At 38.5% G+C, this 18,271-nt stretch overlaps 2 protein-coding genes across 6 annotated transcripts in view; both read right to left on the bottom strand.

The window, feature by feature from the left end:
* Positions 1–18,271, bottom strand: part of LOC128690818 (uncharacterized) — a 227,336-nt gene that overhangs the window by 19,361 nt on the left and 189,704 nt on the right. For all 5 annotated transcript variants that reach the window (XR_011392369.1, XM_070088165.1, XM_070088164.1 and 2 more), the window contains one exon: positions 1,223–1,323. Coding sequence is in view for 4 of the 5 variants with exons in the window: in XM_070088165.1 (XP_069944266.1) it covers positions 1,223–1,323 (101 nt within the window). In the remaining variant the exon portion in view is untranslated. The remainder of the gene's footprint in view (positions 1–1,222; positions 1,324–18,271) is intronic.
* The window catches only part of LOC138853158 (uncharacterized), a 134,055-nt gene that overhangs the window by 92,307 nt on the left and 23,477 nt on the right, over positions 1–18,271 (bottom strand). The gene's annotated exons all lie outside the window — the stretch shown is intronic.

Raw genomic sequence — 18,271 nt, 5'->3', positions numbered from 1 at the left:
AGAGTATCACAGTTGAAGCACTAAACTGAAGGCAATTAAAAAAATTACTGTATGCATTAAATGCGAGACCCTTGAAGAGGTATTTGTTCCCAATTTTATAATAATAATAATAATCTATTTCTACATGTACATTTGAAATGTCATATCTGCAAAGACAGTAGTTATGTGTGAATGATGGTGAAAGTATTTTTTGAGCCACCCTGCCTTGGTGGGAGACTGTTGGCATGTTAAAAAAAAAAAAGTACACTGTATACAGGCCTAGCTGACATCAATGACATATTACTATATATAAAGCCCCTTGTTATGCAGAGCATTTCAGGTAAATTAGGTTAACTGTGTCCCCAAGATGGAACCCCACACCAGTCGACTAACATCCAGGTACCTATTGTACTGATAGGTGAACATGGACAGCAAGTGCCTTAAGGAAACATGTCCATCCATACTGGGGAGCAAACTATGGATCTCATTGTGTGAGCTGAGTGAGCTAGCAATTGAGCTATGGGACACCTTATAATATGGACGGGGTTACTAGCCCATTTCTCCCAGACTTGAGTCCTGAAGGTGAGAAGTACATGTTTTAATTGCCTTTTGGGTTTTTTTAATAACTTGCCGGGTAGCATAGAGGTAGGCGAGATATACAGCCGTTGACTAGCTTCATGTTTATTGAAGAATGGGGTTCACAGCGTGCAGTGTGAAGTGTGCCAAACCCAGTCTGTGAGGGGAGCTTGTTAACTGGAAGGCCACAAGTCTAGGAGAGCAAGGCATGGCTGCGTATGTCTAACTTGAGGCAGTGCCCTGTGGTGGGCATTCAGGGGAACTAGGCCCACAACAATTCGTTCCAAGGGGGGACTATGAGAAGTAGCGGTAGGCTTACTGTCTACATACAGTGCCTGCACTCTAAAGAAGGGGGTTAGAGATATTTGTTGTTTGGAAGGACACCTGAACTGTCACATCTGCACACCTCTGACAAAACAGTGATAGTGTGAATGATGGTGAAAGTATTTCTTTTTTGGGTCACCCTGCCTTGCTGGAAAATGGCCACTGTGTTAAAAAAAAATGGACAGGTTTGGTTCAAGCAATTATTTAAATAATAAAGCAGCAGCACCAGCACCAATAATGAATGATGTGCTATAACATAATAAAGATTTGGAAAGGCAATATAATTTAAATAATTTCAAGTATATTTGTCACATGATAGCTTGCATACATATTGATGCCTTACCTCTACACTGAAGATGTCACTCCTGATCCACGCTCTTTCATGTACCATATCCTTGATGGAGACACCCAGATTTGCCATCAACCGTGTTAACTCAGCAATTCCTAAAATACAGAAGAGGAGAATATTTTCTTACTGTATTATATGAGCAAGACAAAAATGTGACATAAAATAAAAAGACAGTAATCATACAAATAGCATACCAACAATTCCCAGGCTTCTCCTCTCAGCCACCAATATGGAGCCAAGGTCTTCCTCCTGAGATCCTTAATAACCCACCTACTTTCCTGCCTTAACCACTGCCTTAATGTCATTCCCTGCCTGCCAACCACTCGTGTAGTAAAAGAAAGTACATAATAAATTTACAGCTCTTGACCAATCTCCACCAAAAAGAGTAAGCTTTTAATACATGCATTAATTAATCATAAACAATATTTGAATGCACTTGGTACAAAATTACCAAGACAAAAAAATAACATTAATAATTCATCCTTAACCCCTTAACTGTACATTTTTCTGAAGTGACTAAGACTAAAATGAGTGGAATCTGATAAAAACTTACTGTTTTATAGTGTACTGAAGTTGGCTGAAACTGATGTACATTAGCAACACTGGTTTTTGGTTATTCTAAGCCCAATAAAATGTGATTTTCAATTTTTTTGTATGCACTGGTTAGTACTATACCACATTTTGCAAAGAAAATATCCCGATTTTAAGCAAAAATAATGTTGTCAAAAGGTCATAAAACATACTGCACTAGAAGAACACTTACCAATATTTGCTATAAATCAGAACAAAAACATGGCTTATCTTATATCTAATGATAGTTTCTGTCCTGCAACTATACATATTTTTATTCTCATATTAGAACTGTTTCAAAGAGTACGATATTCCTCAGAACATAGGTGGAGACACATTGGAATATCATACAACCTAGAAATATTGTATATATGTTCACTTACTTGGCTTTCTGCTTGTGTGATGATATATATAACATAATGTCTGTGCCTTCTTCTCTGTAATGGTATAGTATCAGGAGAGTGTACACCATGCTACAGCCAAAATGGGTCACTTTCACTGCCACACCCAGGCTGGGCCTTCACCCAGTATTTTTCTATTATCTGTCTTATGACATCTAGAAGAGAACATATAGGAAGCACACCTGTTTAATGCACAAGAGACGGAGAATCAAGCCTCCATCACGTCTTGTGCTGAATGACCCACAGGGTTTTAGGGCTTAACAAGAAATACTTTATTTATTGTCCATCTTTTGATACATAAATAGAAATTGTACAAGTTGGGTTTGCATCCTGTTTTCACCTGGAACATATTGTGTGCATTTTGCACTGCAATATCCAACCGTAAGAAAAACTATTTCATATAATACTTACAGCTCCTTCTGACACATTCCACAGACCCAATTTGCATGTCTAATTTGTCTACCAAATGCATATTGGTATTGTAGTCAACAACTATGAGTGTTTGCTGCTCAACCTTTCCACCTTCCAATTTCTTTTATTGTTTGTGTAAGGTCATCAACACTCATATCTCTTCTGTCATGCCATCATGTCACTGGTATGAAATACCTACACTTCAATGGTATCCATGGATTTCATAAGAACATAAGAAAGAAGGAACACTGCAGCAGGCCTACTGACCCATGCAAGGCAGGTCCAAGTTACCTCCCAGCTTAAACCAATGACCCACCTAGTCAGGTCAGGTCAGGTCACATCCACTCAAGGAAGGAGCACGGCATCAGACCTATCAGCACAAGCTAATTGGGTCAAACTCACACCCACCCACACCTACTTATGTATTTATCCAACCTATTTTTAAAACTACACGTCTTAACTTCTATGATGGTACTCAGGAGTTCGTTCCACTCATCCACAGCTCAATTACCAAACCAGTGCTTTCCTATATCCTTCCTGAATCTCAATTTTTTCCAACTTAAAACCACTGCTGGGAGTCCTGTCTTGGCTAGATATTTTTAGCACACTATTTACATTCCCTTTATTTATTCCTGTTTTCCATTTATACACCTCAATCATATCCCCCATAATTCTATACCTTTCTAGAGAGTGCAGATTCAGGGCCCTCAGTTTCCTCATAGGGAAGATTTCTGATACATGGGATCAACTTTGTCATCCTCCTTTGTATGTTTTCCAGTGAATTTATATCCATTCTGTAATACGATGACCAGAACTGTGCGGCATAATCTAAATGAGGCCTAACCAAAGATATATAGAGTTGAAGAACAACTTGAGGACTCATATTATTTATGCTCTTTGATATGAAGCCAAGGATTCTGTTTGCTTTATTGCGAACACTTATGCTATGTTGTCTTGGTTTTAGATTACCACTAACCAGAACTCCCAAATCCTTTTAGCAATCAGTAATATAAAGATCTACATTATTTAGTTTATATTTGGCATGGTTATTTTCTTCTCCAATGTTCAGAACTTTGCATTTGTCTATATTAAACTGCATCTGCCACTTCTCCGACCACTGCATCAGTGTATTCAAATCTTCCTGGAGTGCTCTTATGTCCTCATTAGAATGAATTAGGCGACCTATTTTGGTGTCATCAACAAACTTGCTTATTTCGCTATTTATTCCCTCATCAACGTCATTTATATAAATTGTGAACAACAAAGAGCCCAACACTGACCCCTGTGGAACACCACTTGTGATGCACCCCCGCTGATTTCTCCCCAATGATGCAAACTCTCTGCTGCCTATCTGTCAACCTAGAAAAAAAAATTCCTATTCTGTGTGCCTTAATTTTCCTCAATAGCCTCTGATGAGGAACTATATCAACAACCTTAGTGAAGTCCATATACACAATACCATATTCATTACCATAATCTCCTCAAACATATGTTGTCATGAATGACAACATATGTTCTCTATTTCCTCTCACTGTCCTGCACATGTCTATACTGTTCACCTTAAGGAAATCAGAGAGTGAAAGACTTGTACCATCACCCACATCACTCCAATCACTATCCAATTCAGGGGTAAAGAGCCATCAGCATCTACTTTGTTGTGTGGCAAGCCCAAAGGTGAATGGTACTGCTACATCTTGGGCTGAACTGGCACTTCTCTCATTCTTGGTCATACCATCATTGCTGTCCCTTTTGAAACTAGAAAATTATCCTCCATTATCACCCTCAATGTCAGCGGTGACTGGACTGAACAGTATTTTCTAGATTTCACCGAGAAAGGTTGGTGTATCAGCCAGCCATTGTGAGCCTATGTTTACTGAGTGATATTACCCACAATGCCCAGCACATACCCACATGGCCTGCATGTTTTTCCTAAGAAGCATGAGGTAGCTTGAGACCTAAAATGGTGGTGACTGCAAATACTAGTATGTCAGACACATTGTCATCACTTGCATACCGGTATATTGGGCACAGCTAAAAGGTTAATAAGAAAGTACCTATAAATATTAAATTAATTGTTCTTGAGCAACCTCTACCAAACAAACGAGAGCTCTATACATACATAAAATATAAATGCATTTGGTAAAAGACTAAGAGAAAAAAAAATTTTATAATTTATCCTTAAGAAAATAAAATTGTAAATATATGGCAGCCATCCCACTGTGGAAAAACTATAATTAAAGTGATAAACCCATATGGGTTATTCAACACAGACGTGGTGGAGGCTCAATCCCTTGTCTGCTGAGTGCGAGACAGATGTGCTTCCTATTTGTACATACTTGCCTATATCCAGTGCTTGGAAGAGTCACTCGTTAGTACAGTATCCCTGTAATTAATTGGTTTCAGTGAAGTACATGTAAAACACTGGACATTGTAAGGCCCTACTATACTGTACTTCATTATATAGAGACCTTTATTTTTATATGGCATTACTAATACAGTGGAACACCAGATATCGGCCGATGCAGATATCAACCAAATCGGATTTTGGCTGCTTTTTGGCCGAAATTCTGTCCTGTATTTCGGCCGGCAACTCAGAAATCGGCTGTATTGGATGCGTCCGCTTTCCATTCCCCTCGTGTTCGTGAGTCAGTATGGCCGTGTCTCTGGGTGAGTGAGCAACATTTCACACATTCATCCAAATAGTTCTTAATAATCCATTATTTTTTGTGGTTGTTTATTGAGTATGACTGGAAAATAAGTCACCATGGGCCCAAAGAAAGTTCCTAGTGCCAGCCCTTTGGTAAAGAAAGTGACAAACGTGACAGAATTCAAGAAAGAAATTGTAGCAAAGTACGAAAGTGGTGTACGTCTCCTTGAGTTTGCCAGGATGTATGGGAAATCCAAATCAACAATCATTTCCATCCTGGCAAAGAAAGTAGAAATCAAGGAAGCTAATGTTGCGAAAGGGGTAAATATGCTAATGAAACAAAGATCATCAATAAACAAAGATGTGAAGAATTTATTGTTGGTGTGGATCAATGATAAACAATTAGCAGGAGATAGTGTTGTGGAGTCGATCATTAGTGAAAAAGGAAAGGCAGTTGTATGTGGATCTCATAGGAAAATGCCTGGAACGAATGCTGTTGTTAGTGAATTTAAGGCCAGCAGAGGCTGGTTCGACAGATTCAAGAAGCTTAGTGGCATACACAGTGTTGTAAGGCATGGTGAGGCTGCAAATTCAGATAAAAATGTGGCTGAAGAATTTGTGCATGAATTCAAGGAGTATGTAGAGGCTGAAGGATTCCTCCCCTAACAAGTGTTCAAAGAGGACCTACATCACACAGGAGGAAAAGGCACTGCCAGGACACAAGCCTATGAAGGATAGGCTTACTCTTTTATTCTGTGGTAACACTAGTGGGGATTTCAAAGTGAAGCCTTTACTGGTATATCACTCTGAAAATCCCAGAGTGTTCAAGAAAAACAAGGTCACCAAGAGTAAATTGTGTTGTGGAAAGCTAATAATAAGGCATGAGTCACAAGGCAAATGTTCATTGACTGGGCCTAAGTGTGAAAAAATACCTCCAGGAAAATAAATTGCCATTCAAGTGCCTCCTGGTACTGGACAATGCTCCTGCTCATCCTCCAAACTTAGTAGACCAATTGTCTATGGAGTTAACTTTTATAACAGTGAAGTTCTTGCCTCCTAACACCACTCCTCTCATCCAGCCCATGGACCAACAGGTCACATCTAACTTCAGAAAACTCTACACAAAAGCAATGTTTCAAAGGTGCTTTGAAGTGACCTCAGACACTGACTTGGCCCTAAGAGAGTTCTGGAGGAATCACTTCAATATCCTCCATTGCATAAGCTTGGCCAGAATGTGTCCAAGAGAAAGATTTTGAAGGGTTTGAGGCTGACCTGACCCTGTTGACCCTCTGCCTGTTGTGGAATCTATTGTGGCTTTGGGGAAGTCCATGGGGTTAGATGTGATTGGCCAGGATGTGGAAGAGTTGGTGGAGGACCACAATGAAGAGCTAACCACTGAAGAGCTGCAAGAGCTTCATCTGCAACAGCACAGACAACAGCTGAGGAAATTGCTTCAGAGGAGGAGGAAGAGAGATGGGAGAATGTGCCTTCTTCAGTGATTAACCCGTAAACGGTCCAAACGTATACATATATAAGTTCACTACCCCAGTGCCCCGAATATTTTGAAAAATAATTTTTTTTTTTTAATGAAAATAAAGAGCACATTTTTCGTTTTTTTTTTTTTTTAATAAAAATAAAGAGCACATTTTTCGTTTTTTTTTTTAATAAAAATAAAGAGCACATTTTTCGTTTTTTTTTTTTAATAAAAATAAAGAGCACATTTTTCTAAGTGTTATAGGATAAAAAAAAAATTAAGGTCAGTACTTACAGAGATATGAGGCGGAGAAGTTGGCACTGGATGCTCACGTGACGGCAACATTGAGTCCTGCCACTTGCAGAAGTGTTGCCGATAAATCTTTTTTCTATTTTTTCATATTATTTTATATAATTTTTATGTTATGATAATTACAATTTATAGTAGTTCTTGTCATTTCATAAACAATCTTTGTTCTGACACTAGTACAGTAGGGCCCCACTTATACGGCGGGTTAGGTTCCAGGCTGTCGCTGGAAAGCAGACATCGCCGGAAGGCAGAACTCTATTTTTTTCCATTTATAAATGCATATAAATACCAGACAACAAGTTTACACTAAATTATATTAAGTTAGTAATAGAACTAGGCATTAAAAACACACAAAGTAAAATACAGTCACAGTAAATTCATTACTTATCTTAAAGTATTTATATCTTAATGTAGGGAGAGAGGTGAGTAGTACTTATTTGTAAGAAGTCAGGTGCAGGTAGCCCAGGTGTAGGTAGCACTGGCTCCCCGTTTCATACTTAATATACAATATTTAAAACACCCCAGAGAGGTAAAATGCACATACAGTACACTCATTATTTACCTTAAAATATGTGTAGTCTTAATATAGTAAGAGAGGTGAGTAGTATTTATTTGTATAAAGTCAGTGTAGGTAGCCAGTAGGTGTAGCCCACCTGGGCTACACCTACCGGCTACCTATACTGTGGCCCAGAGCCATATTATTAACATTGACATGCCTTGTTCACTGAATTTAATAATTTCTAACAACTACCTTTAGATGCCATCATAAACGAAGGTAGAAGTAATGAATAATTCATGCCAAAAATTGTAAACAAAAGCGGAGTGGGGGAATGGCTGGGCCAAACACAGATTCATACACATTTTCTCTGATGGCTGAGCAGAGAAAACATAATGTTGTCCCTCCACCCGGCTCCACAAGTATTATTATCAGAGCATATAAAATATGCAATAAATGCCAGACAACAAGTTTGCACTAACTTATATTAAGTTAGCAATAGAAATAAGCATTAAAAACACAATAAAAGGTAAGATACACACAGAGTACACTTATTACTTACCTTAAAATATTAATATTAATGTGTGAGAGGTGAGTGGCAGGGTGTTTATTGAATAACATCAAAATGGCACACCATCATCCTCTAACTTGGCACTTAAAGCAAGAAGCTTATGACTTCTCTTTTTATTACAGCTAACCTTAGACGCCATCGTCAATGAGAGTCAACTAGTTAACGAAAGAGTAAACGAGAGAGAGAACGAGATACAGAGTTCAGACAATGTAAGAACACAAACTGAACAGGTAGTGGACGATCACTTGGTCAGGAGAAATAAATGCGTATTAATATGTGTCTACTTTTAGTTCATTCACGTCCATTTGTAAGAGTTTGTAAAACATTTACCTCAATATTTTTTTTATTTTAATAATAATTACCTCACAATACAAATACTCTTACACTGTGTACAAGTTGTACAAGTTAGTTCAGAATAAACAAACAGCAACACACCATTTTTAGAGTGAATGAAGATAATAATACAGTGGACCCCCGCATAACGATTACCTCCGAATGCGACCAATTATGTAAGTGTATTTATGTAAGTGCGTTTGTACGTGTATGTTTGGGGGTCTGAAATGGACTAATCTACTTCACAATATTCCTTATGGGAATAAATTCGGTCAGTACTGGCACCTGAACATACTTAAGGAGTGAAAAAATATCGTTAACCGGGGGTCCACTGTATTAATAATAATATTATTAATAATAATAATAATAATAATAATTATTATTATTATTATTATTTATTATAAAAAGCACTAAACCCACAAGGGTCGTGAATTGCTATACATAGAGTAAAGGCATACGAAAAGAATATTTTTCTACAGTTACCCCCCAGTGTTTGACTAGAGAAAACTTAATTCTTCCGGCACTACCTACACAGCTGCTTTGTAAACAAATCTCATATTTACATCAATTTTTATTCTGTGAGTGTATGTATCATATTTATATGCTATGTAATGGGTTTCATATATAATTTTGAGGAAAATATCATAGATGGATTAATGAAAATGCCTATATTGATGTAAAATAAGACATTTAGTGTGCCCAAGAGTGATTATTATTACGTAGTATTGGCGTCATGAGTAGAGAGAGACTAAGCGATTTTAATGTGTACCTGCACACCAGCACAGTGTGTAAGTATATTTAGGTACAGGTACACATAAGTATAATTATCAGAGTACATATAAAATATGTAGTAACTTTAAAACACTTGAAATTTTGGAAGGTTTCCTGACATAATAGATGTGGTCACAGAAAATGTAAACAAACTAGGTGGGGGGGTGCCGTATTTAAAAGAACGCTTGCCGTATAGCAAATTTTGGTCATAATCTGACATCGCCGTATTAGCAGAACGCCATAAGGCAAAACGCCATAAAGCGGGGCCTTACTGTATTAGGTACTGAAATTGTACACTGACAGATGGACATTTACACCTGCCTTGTCCATTTATTATTGTCTTGGAATATATACAAAGTATTTATAGGTCCCAGCAATATTTTGGATACAAGAAGAAGAAGAAGAAGAAGAAGAAGAAGAAGAAGAAGAAGAAGAAGAAGAAGAAGAAGAAGAAGAAGAAGAAGAAGAAGAAGAAGAAGAAGAAGAAGAAGAAGAAGAAGAAGAAGAAGAAGAAGAAGAAGAAGAAGAAGAAGAAGAAGAAGAAGAAGAAGAAGAAGAAGAAGAAGAAGAAGAAGAAGAAGAAGAAGAAGAAGAAGAAGAAGAAGAAGAAGAAGAAGAAGAAGAAGAAGAAGAAGAAGAAGAAGAAGAAGAAGAAGAAGGAGTAGTGGTGGTAGTGGTAGTAGTGGTGGTAGTGGCAGTAGTGGCAGTAGTGGTAGTAGTGGTAGTAGTAGTAGTACCCTTGAAGCATGAAAAACAAGCCTTGGTCCACTCCTGACAATGACGTGATAAGATGAGATAACATTAGATAAGAGATGACATTTGATGAGCATCGGCCCTCGCTTTGTTTTCGCTGGTACACAAACATGTCTGTCTGTCAAGCTCCCTGTCCATCTGTCTATCCATCTAGCTCTCTGTCTCAGAGAGAGCCACAAGACTGCGTCATCACGTTTACTCATATCTTCAAGCAGAGTATACCACTCTGTCTGAATTTTTTGGGTTATCCTAGGTAATTTACACTAGATATACTTGTACAATATTTATGTGTACCTGTGAGACAGAGATAGACAGATAGAAAGAGATAGAGACAGATAGACAGAGACAGAGACAGAGAGACAGACATAGACAGACAGAGACACAGACAAACAAATGGAGCCAGGCCGCCAGCAGCCGGCCAGCCACACAGCTGGCCAGCCAGCCAGCCGGCCAGCCAGCCTGCTGAACAAGTACAAAAATGTATTACATTCCAGAATTGTTTCTCTTTACTTAGGGCATAGGTTATAAAACATCCACTTCAAAGCCACTAAACTCGGGGTCAACTTCACTTTCCTCTTAAAATGGGAGAGTTAATACTACATGAAATCAGCAAATCGCAGGTGTTTGCTGTGCTGTTTGCTCTAGCTGGCGCTCATGTGAACTGGTGCTCCCACAAGGTACTAAGTGGTCCCAGATTTTTTTAATACAGTGCACAATGAGTGTTATGACCCATTCTATGCTGACAAGGCATCTCAGGCCAATCATGCCATATATGAAGGCAGGAAAAATAAAACGTTTATATACATTTGGGGCACTAGCAGTAAGAATGTATATATACGTTTGGACCGTTTACGGGTTAAGGACATGTGTGCAAAGTAGTGAGTTGCAAAGTTTTGTGGAGAAATATCACCCTGACAAAGCTCAGACAAGCCATATCTACAACATGTTCAGTGACAAAACCTTGTCCCACTTCAGGCAAATCTTAGAAACACCAGAAACAGACCTCTCTGGACAGTTTTTTTTTTTTGTGCGGCAGGGATGCAGTGACTCTCAAGATGGTCCGAGTGCCAAAAAAATCAAAGAAGGGAAGTAACCCCAGAGAGGGACTTGATATCTGAAGTCCTTATGGAGGGGGATTCCCCTTCCAAACAATAAGCTCTCCTCTCTCTCTACCCTCCTCGCCTCCTTCAATACACTAACAAGAGTCTTCAATAAAGGCATGTAATGTTCAGTTATCATTAAAAATTGTGCTTTATATTTATTTCTCATTGTTTTCTGTATGTAAAACTATAGTTAATGTTTAAAAAATGTATTTTTTGTTAATATTTTTGGGTGTCTGGAACGGATTAATTGTATTTACATTAATTCTCATGGGAAATATTACTTCGGTTTTCAGCCTTTTCAGATTTAGGTCGACCTTCTAGAATGAATTACAGCCAAAATCCGGGGTTCCACTGTACAAAATTGTATTTTTAAGCATCCTGAAAGGAAAACTTGTAAGTGGTTGCCTGAATTTTTTCTTCCTTCCTCCTACTTTTCAATGTTATTTCACTCATAACTTAAGAACATAAGAACATAAGAAAGAAGGAACACTGCAACAGGCCTACTGAACCATGCAAAGCAGGTCTATGTCCCCCCCAATTAATCCAATTACCCCCCCCCCCCAGATTAGCCCAATGACCCACCCAGTCTGGTCACCTCCACTCAAGGAAGGAGCACAGCACCAGACCCAGCAGCACAAGCTAGTCAGGTCCAACTCACACCCACTCATGTATTTATCTAACCTATTTTTAAAACTACACAACATTTTAGCCTAAATAACTGTACTTGGGAGTTTGTTCCACTCATCCACAACTCTATTACCAAACCAGTCCTTTCCTATATCCTTCCTGAATCTGAATTTGTCCAACTTGAAACCATTGCTGCGAGTCCTGTCTTGGCTGGAAATTTTCAGCACGCTATTTACATCCCCTTTATTTATTCCTGTTTTCCATTTATACACCTCGATCATATCCCCCCCTAATTCTACGCCTTTCAAGAGAGTGCAGATTCAGAGCCCTCAGTCTATCCTCATAGGGAAGATTTCTGATACATGGGATCATCTTTGTCATCCTCCTCTGTACGTTTTCCAGAGCATTTATATCCATTCTGTAATACGGTGACCAGAACTGAGCAGCATAGTCTAAATGAGGCCTAACCAAGGATATATAGAGTTGAAGAACAACCTGAGGACTTCTATTATTTATACTTCTAGATATGAAGCCAAGAATTCTGTTAGTTTTATTGTGAACACTTCATCGAATCAGATTAAAATTTTGAATGCTTAGATATAGTAACAAGGACCAGATTCCAGGAACAATTAGCACAAACAGGTGCCCTATGACCAAGTTAATGAACCCATACCGAGCATGCTGGAATGGCTCTGATAACTTTTAAAACCCTCAACAGCATAACTCAAACATTTAAAAAAGATACCTTCAAATTCAATGAGGACAGAGAGTGAAATTCAAGTGTAGAACTGGGTCAGATTTTGATTCCTGTTTAATAGTCACAACAAGGAAGAAAACTTTTTCAATTTCGTTCACTCAATTGCTATCTTGCCAGATGAGCACTGACACCTCAGTTCAGATGACCCTGATGCATCTTACAGTCAGGATAATGCCCATTTAATTTTATTTTTGTATGGGCAAATTTGGTAATGAAATAAGTATTTTTAAAACTTGAAATCATTGGATTTCTTATGAAATTCAATTATCTTAGAAAACACTCTTAATTTTTTTTTCTTAAGAGATTGTAGAGAGTTTTAAAACTAATACAAATGCAAAACAAGAAAATAAAAAAATATTGAAAACTCTCATTTTTAGTATTTTTAATGTCCCTTAGTTGAGAGAGCCTTTAACCCTTTCAGGGTCCGTCCCATAGATCTACGGCTGTGAAGCCAGGGTCCAAACTGCAGATCTATGCCATGAGCTCAGTTCACTCAGATAACCTGTGAGTGGTAAATTTGGGCCTAGATATGAGAGAACACATCTATTTGGTAAATGTGCACCACATAAAACAAATCCTGCAGCACGCAGTGCATAAGATAAAAAAAAACTGCAACAGTAATTTTGGATTAAAACAGTTACTTTCTGGTGTTTTTTCTTATGTTTTTTTACAGTTGTATTTACAATTTCTTGGTCTCATATGATAGAATGGAAGATATATTACATAAATAGAGATGATTTTGACTGGGTTTATTACTGAAAATGGCTTGAAATTGAGCTCAAATTTGCAGAAATGTTCAATTTTTGCCGATGTTCAAGAGTAAACAAATGTCGTCATGAGTCTAATAATGAGTCTTATTGTATATGAGTAAAAGAGTGAAGAGTGAAAATGGCAGGCATTAGGGGGGTACAGGCTGCCATAATTATATTTATCTTTCTTCTTCAATTCCATAAAGAAAGAAATCAGACATGGGGGCTGGAAAAGATGAATGGAGTAACAGCGCCCTGGACAGTAAAAGCCCAACAGTTGCCATCCTACCAGAAAAGTAAATGTCACTATCGCCGCAAGGTATGGCAACACCGCATACCCAAACAAAAACAGTGGCACACAGCTCTTATTGTAGCGCTCTTAAGTGGTGATATCCAAATTAATCCAGGACCTCAAACTATTGTGCAGAGGCAAAACAGACAGATAAATGACGGTCAAGTAGCTAGGAATGATTACCTTAACTCCATATATAATGCATACATAGGTCAATGTGAGACAATACAGCCATTATTATCTCCAAACACTACCAAACAGGTGCATACACTGTACTAAAGTACGCATGAAAAACAGAAAAGGCACCTTATGTAAAATGTGTAAGGGGTGGGTGCATGATGGATGTATGTACAATTATAGCAATGGTGCCAGAATTAATTTTGTGTGTAACAAATGCACTTTGGCACAGTCACCCTTTAGCAATGATGACATTGATTTACCTAATTTTAATACAAATGACCCATTGCCATATATTGATGATTATAATTGTTTTATGAAAACAGGCCTTCACTTCATTCATGTCAATGCAAGATCACTTCTTCCTAAATTGGCAGAGATTAAGATTCTAGCTAACAAAATTAGGGCGGCAGTTATAACCATCTCTGAATCCTGGTTGGATGATACTGTGACTGACGACGAGGTCAAAATAGAAGGTTACAATATAAAACGCTTAGATAGGAACAGAAAGGGTGGTGGAGTATGTGCCTACATTAGAAATGACTTAGCTTACAACCCAAGACCTGGTTTAAATAACAATAAACTGGAGATTCTATGGTTTGAAGTGCTGCTTCCCAAGACCAAACCCAGGCTGACTGAGACAAGTGCAACCATAATAGACCACATATGGACCAATATACTAGCCCCCTTAAATCAGGGATAATCAGAGACAGCACTACTGACCACTACCCAACCTTCCTCTTAACAAACATTAGTAAGCCACCACTCGAATACAACAAAGTTTCATTTAAACTCCATGACAAGGCCTCAATAAGGAATTTCACAGCAGACCTAGAGACTGTTGACTGGCCTACAGAATTCTCCAATGCCAATGGTATTGATGATTGGACAGACATTTTTCTTAAAATACTTAGACTATACAACAAACATTGTTGTATAGATAAGAAACACCAATATGAAAAGAAATATAGACAGGGCTTAATACACAAAGATATTCTTAAACACTATTCATCAGTTCTCACCAAAGTAATAAAGAAAGTCAAACAACTGTACTACTCCAGCAGATTCACTGCCACAAGAGGAGATATAAAAAAGACCTGAAAACACTTTCCCAGATTCTGGGGACCCACAAACTGAAAAAAAACAAGAATATTGTCCTAACTAAACCTCATGAAACACCACTGCATCCCACTGATACAGCTAACAAGATGAACGACTTCTTCTCAAACATAAAATCTAATCTCGCCAGTAAAATCCCACGTACCAATGCCCGTGCCAGGGACTACCTAGATGGGAATTTCCCACATTCTTTCTATCTTGTACCAACTGAGCCCACGGAAGTCACCGCGATCATAAGTCACTTAAAAATAACTCGGCGAATCTGTCTCACGTCCCACCATTATTGTACAAGCGAGCGGCCCATGTCCTTTCGCATGCTACTACATTACTTTTCAACAAGTCACTAGAAACTAGCACTTTCCCGAAACTACTCAAGGCAGCAAGGGTTACACCAATACATAAAGGTGGTGACCCTACAGATGTAAACGACTATAGGCCAATATCAAACTTACCACTGCTATCCAAAATCTTCGAGAAACTCGTGCACAGGAGACTATATTCATTTATAACGTCACAAAACATACTCAACCCCTGCCAATTTGGATTCAGGAAAAATAAAAGCACTAATGATGCAATTATAAAAATGCTAGACCTGCTTTACACAGCACTGGAAAATAAGGAATATCCGCTAGGAATTTTTATTGACTTAAGAAAAGCGTTTGACACAGTTGACCATGGCATCCTACTCCACAAACTTGACCACTATGGTATAAGAGGCCATGCGCTTGCATATTTCAAATCCTACCTTTCTAATAGGTATCAGTATGTCACCATTAAAGACACAGCCTCATCAATACGGCCACTTGATACCGGAGTTCCGCAGGGAAGTGTCCTTGGACCCCTGCTCTTCCTCATTTACATCAATGATCTTCCAAACATATCCCAACACCTGAAATCCACTCTCTTTGCTGACGACACGACTTATATCATCTCCCACCCTAACTTGCCACCCTCAACACCACTGTTAACGAGGAGCTGCTCAAAATATCGACTTGGATGACAGCCAATAAACTTACACTTAACACTGACAAAACCTACTATATTATGTTTGGTAGCAGAGCAGGTGTTGTGCAACTTAACATTAAGATCGACAATACTCTAATTGCCAGACATAATGAGGGCAAATTCCTTGGCCTATACCTTGACAAATACCTAAATTTCAGCACCCATATCCAACACATAACAAAAAAAAAGTATCCAAAACGGTGGGGATCCTCTATAAGATACGATACTACGTACCGCAAACTGCCCTTCTCACACTATACCATTCACTTATATATCCATACCTCACCTATGCTATCTGTGCTTGGGGTTTAACTGCAGCAACACACCTAAAGCCAATAATAACCCAACAAAAAGCCGCAGTAAGAATAATCACTAAATCTCATCCCTGGCAAAACCCCCCCCCCCCCCCACTCTTCATAGATCTAAACTTACTCTGTTCAGAACATCCACACTTACTACTGTGCAATTTATATCTACAGGACCTTAAATTCCAATATTAACCTTGACCTAAAATGCTTTCTTGATAGTTGTGACAGGATCCACAGGCATAACACCAGACACAAACATCTCTATGACATTCCCCGTGTCCGACTAAACCTTTACAAAAATTCAATGTATTTCAAAGGACCTAAAATCTGGAACACCCTACCTGAAAACTCTAGAACTGCAGACACATTCATCACTTTCAAAACTACAGTTAGAAAACATCTTATCTCCCTGATACACCCCAACAACTAACTACAAGATAACCACCTGGTGGTTCACAATTACACTCACTCACCCACTGACTATAAACACAGAAATACTAATCTTAATCTTAAAATAATGAATCCTAACTAGTCATAAGTTTGCCTATGATACTCTAATATAGACACTTTGTATTGTGCCAAAACAAAAGCATTCACATTGTTAAACTCACAAATTATAATGTAGTCACCTAGCCTTAATACCATAATCTGTAAGGATTTAATGTTAAGAATTAATCTAAGTCTGCCCGAAATGCCTAGCCATGCTAGGTGTCCTAGTGGCTCCCTCTGTAATTAGTACGTATTTTATAACATGTAAACCACACAATATCCAAATCCTGTAAACCCCACACTGTAACCCTTATAGAGAATAAACTTGATATGATTTGATTTGATTTGATGTATGAACAAATGCTGGGATGGGGGTGGCAGGAGTGTTGGGGGGTGGTGGGAGTGTCTGGGTTGGACTCGCACTCCAAATTTTTTCCCCTCCCACAAACTGAACCGTGTTCCGTTCATTTTACTCCGCCAACTGGTGCAGTGCACAGTGTTCACCTTACTGTGGAAGCATTTCTCTCATGTTTTGCTTGCATTTTGTATAGTTATTTTGCCAGATTTTGTTTTTCTGACCATAGGTCCTAAGAAAGTAAGTGCAAAGGACAGTGCTGAGGAGAAAGAGAGGATAATGTCCATGGAATTAAGGCAAGAAAAAATAGATAAACATGAGCGAGGTGCACGGGTTGTTTGCGAGGCTGTACGAGCGTAGTACGTACTTCTACTTCGCTGGTACTGCCTCGCATTAAGCATTAAAAGTGTAGCAATTAAGTTCAACGATAAAGTGTAGCATTAAGAGTGTAGCAGGTAGCCTATCTTCCACCTTCCACCTCCGCCAGCATACGTACACTTTATAAAACCAGTTTATTCTTTATATTCTCTATTATGTTTTATTATGTTTTTATACAATATTTCTTATTTATAAATATAGTACATGTACATTGTTTCAGTGTTTTCCTTATGAAACTAGTGATCTAGTGCTGTTAGCCTCAAAAACATTCTGTTTTCAGAAGGGGAAAAATGGCAAGATATGATCAGTGTGGCAGCGGCAATGGCTGCCACCACTCGTCACAAAATGACATATTTTATTCATTCTAGAGAATATATCATGTTTCTATGTTATTTATATTGTTTATTATGTCATATTAGATCAATTGTGATAGATAAATAAGCCATAGAGTTGATATTAGCATTATATTGAAGTATTCTGTCCTGCGTCCCAAAAGCAGGAATGCTACTGAAACGGATTAACGGCATTTCAATTAATTTAAATGAGGAAAACTGATTTGATATACGAGCAAATTGAGTTATGAGCTAGGTCATGGAACAGATTAAACTTTTAAGTTGAGGTTCCACTGTACTGTGCACACCAGTACTCATGCACAAGTCCCAATCAAATCAAATCATGTGTGTAAGAAAGTACCCTGTCTGGTATGTGAGGAAGTACCCTGGCTGGTATGTGGGAAAGTTCCCTGGCTGGTATGTGCAGAAGTACCCTGGCTGGTATGTGGGGAAGTTCCCTGGCTGGTATGTGCAGAAGTACCCTGGATGGTATGTGGGGAAGTTCCCTGGCTGGTGTGTGGAAAGTACCCTGGCTAGTATGCGGGGAAGTACCCTGGCTAGTATGTGGGGAAGTTCCCTGGCTGGTGTGTGGGAAGTACTCTGGCTGGTATGTGGA

This window comes from Cherax quadricarinatus, chromosome 24 (genome assembly GCF_038502225.1).
Source record: "Cherax quadricarinatus isolate ZL_2023a chromosome 24, ASM3850222v1, whole genome shotgun sequence".
Lineage (NCBI taxonomy): Eukaryota > Metazoa > Arthropoda > Malacostraca > Decapoda > Parastacidae > Cherax > Cherax quadricarinatus.
This window is presented reverse-complemented; position numbering and strand designations above follow the sequence as displayed.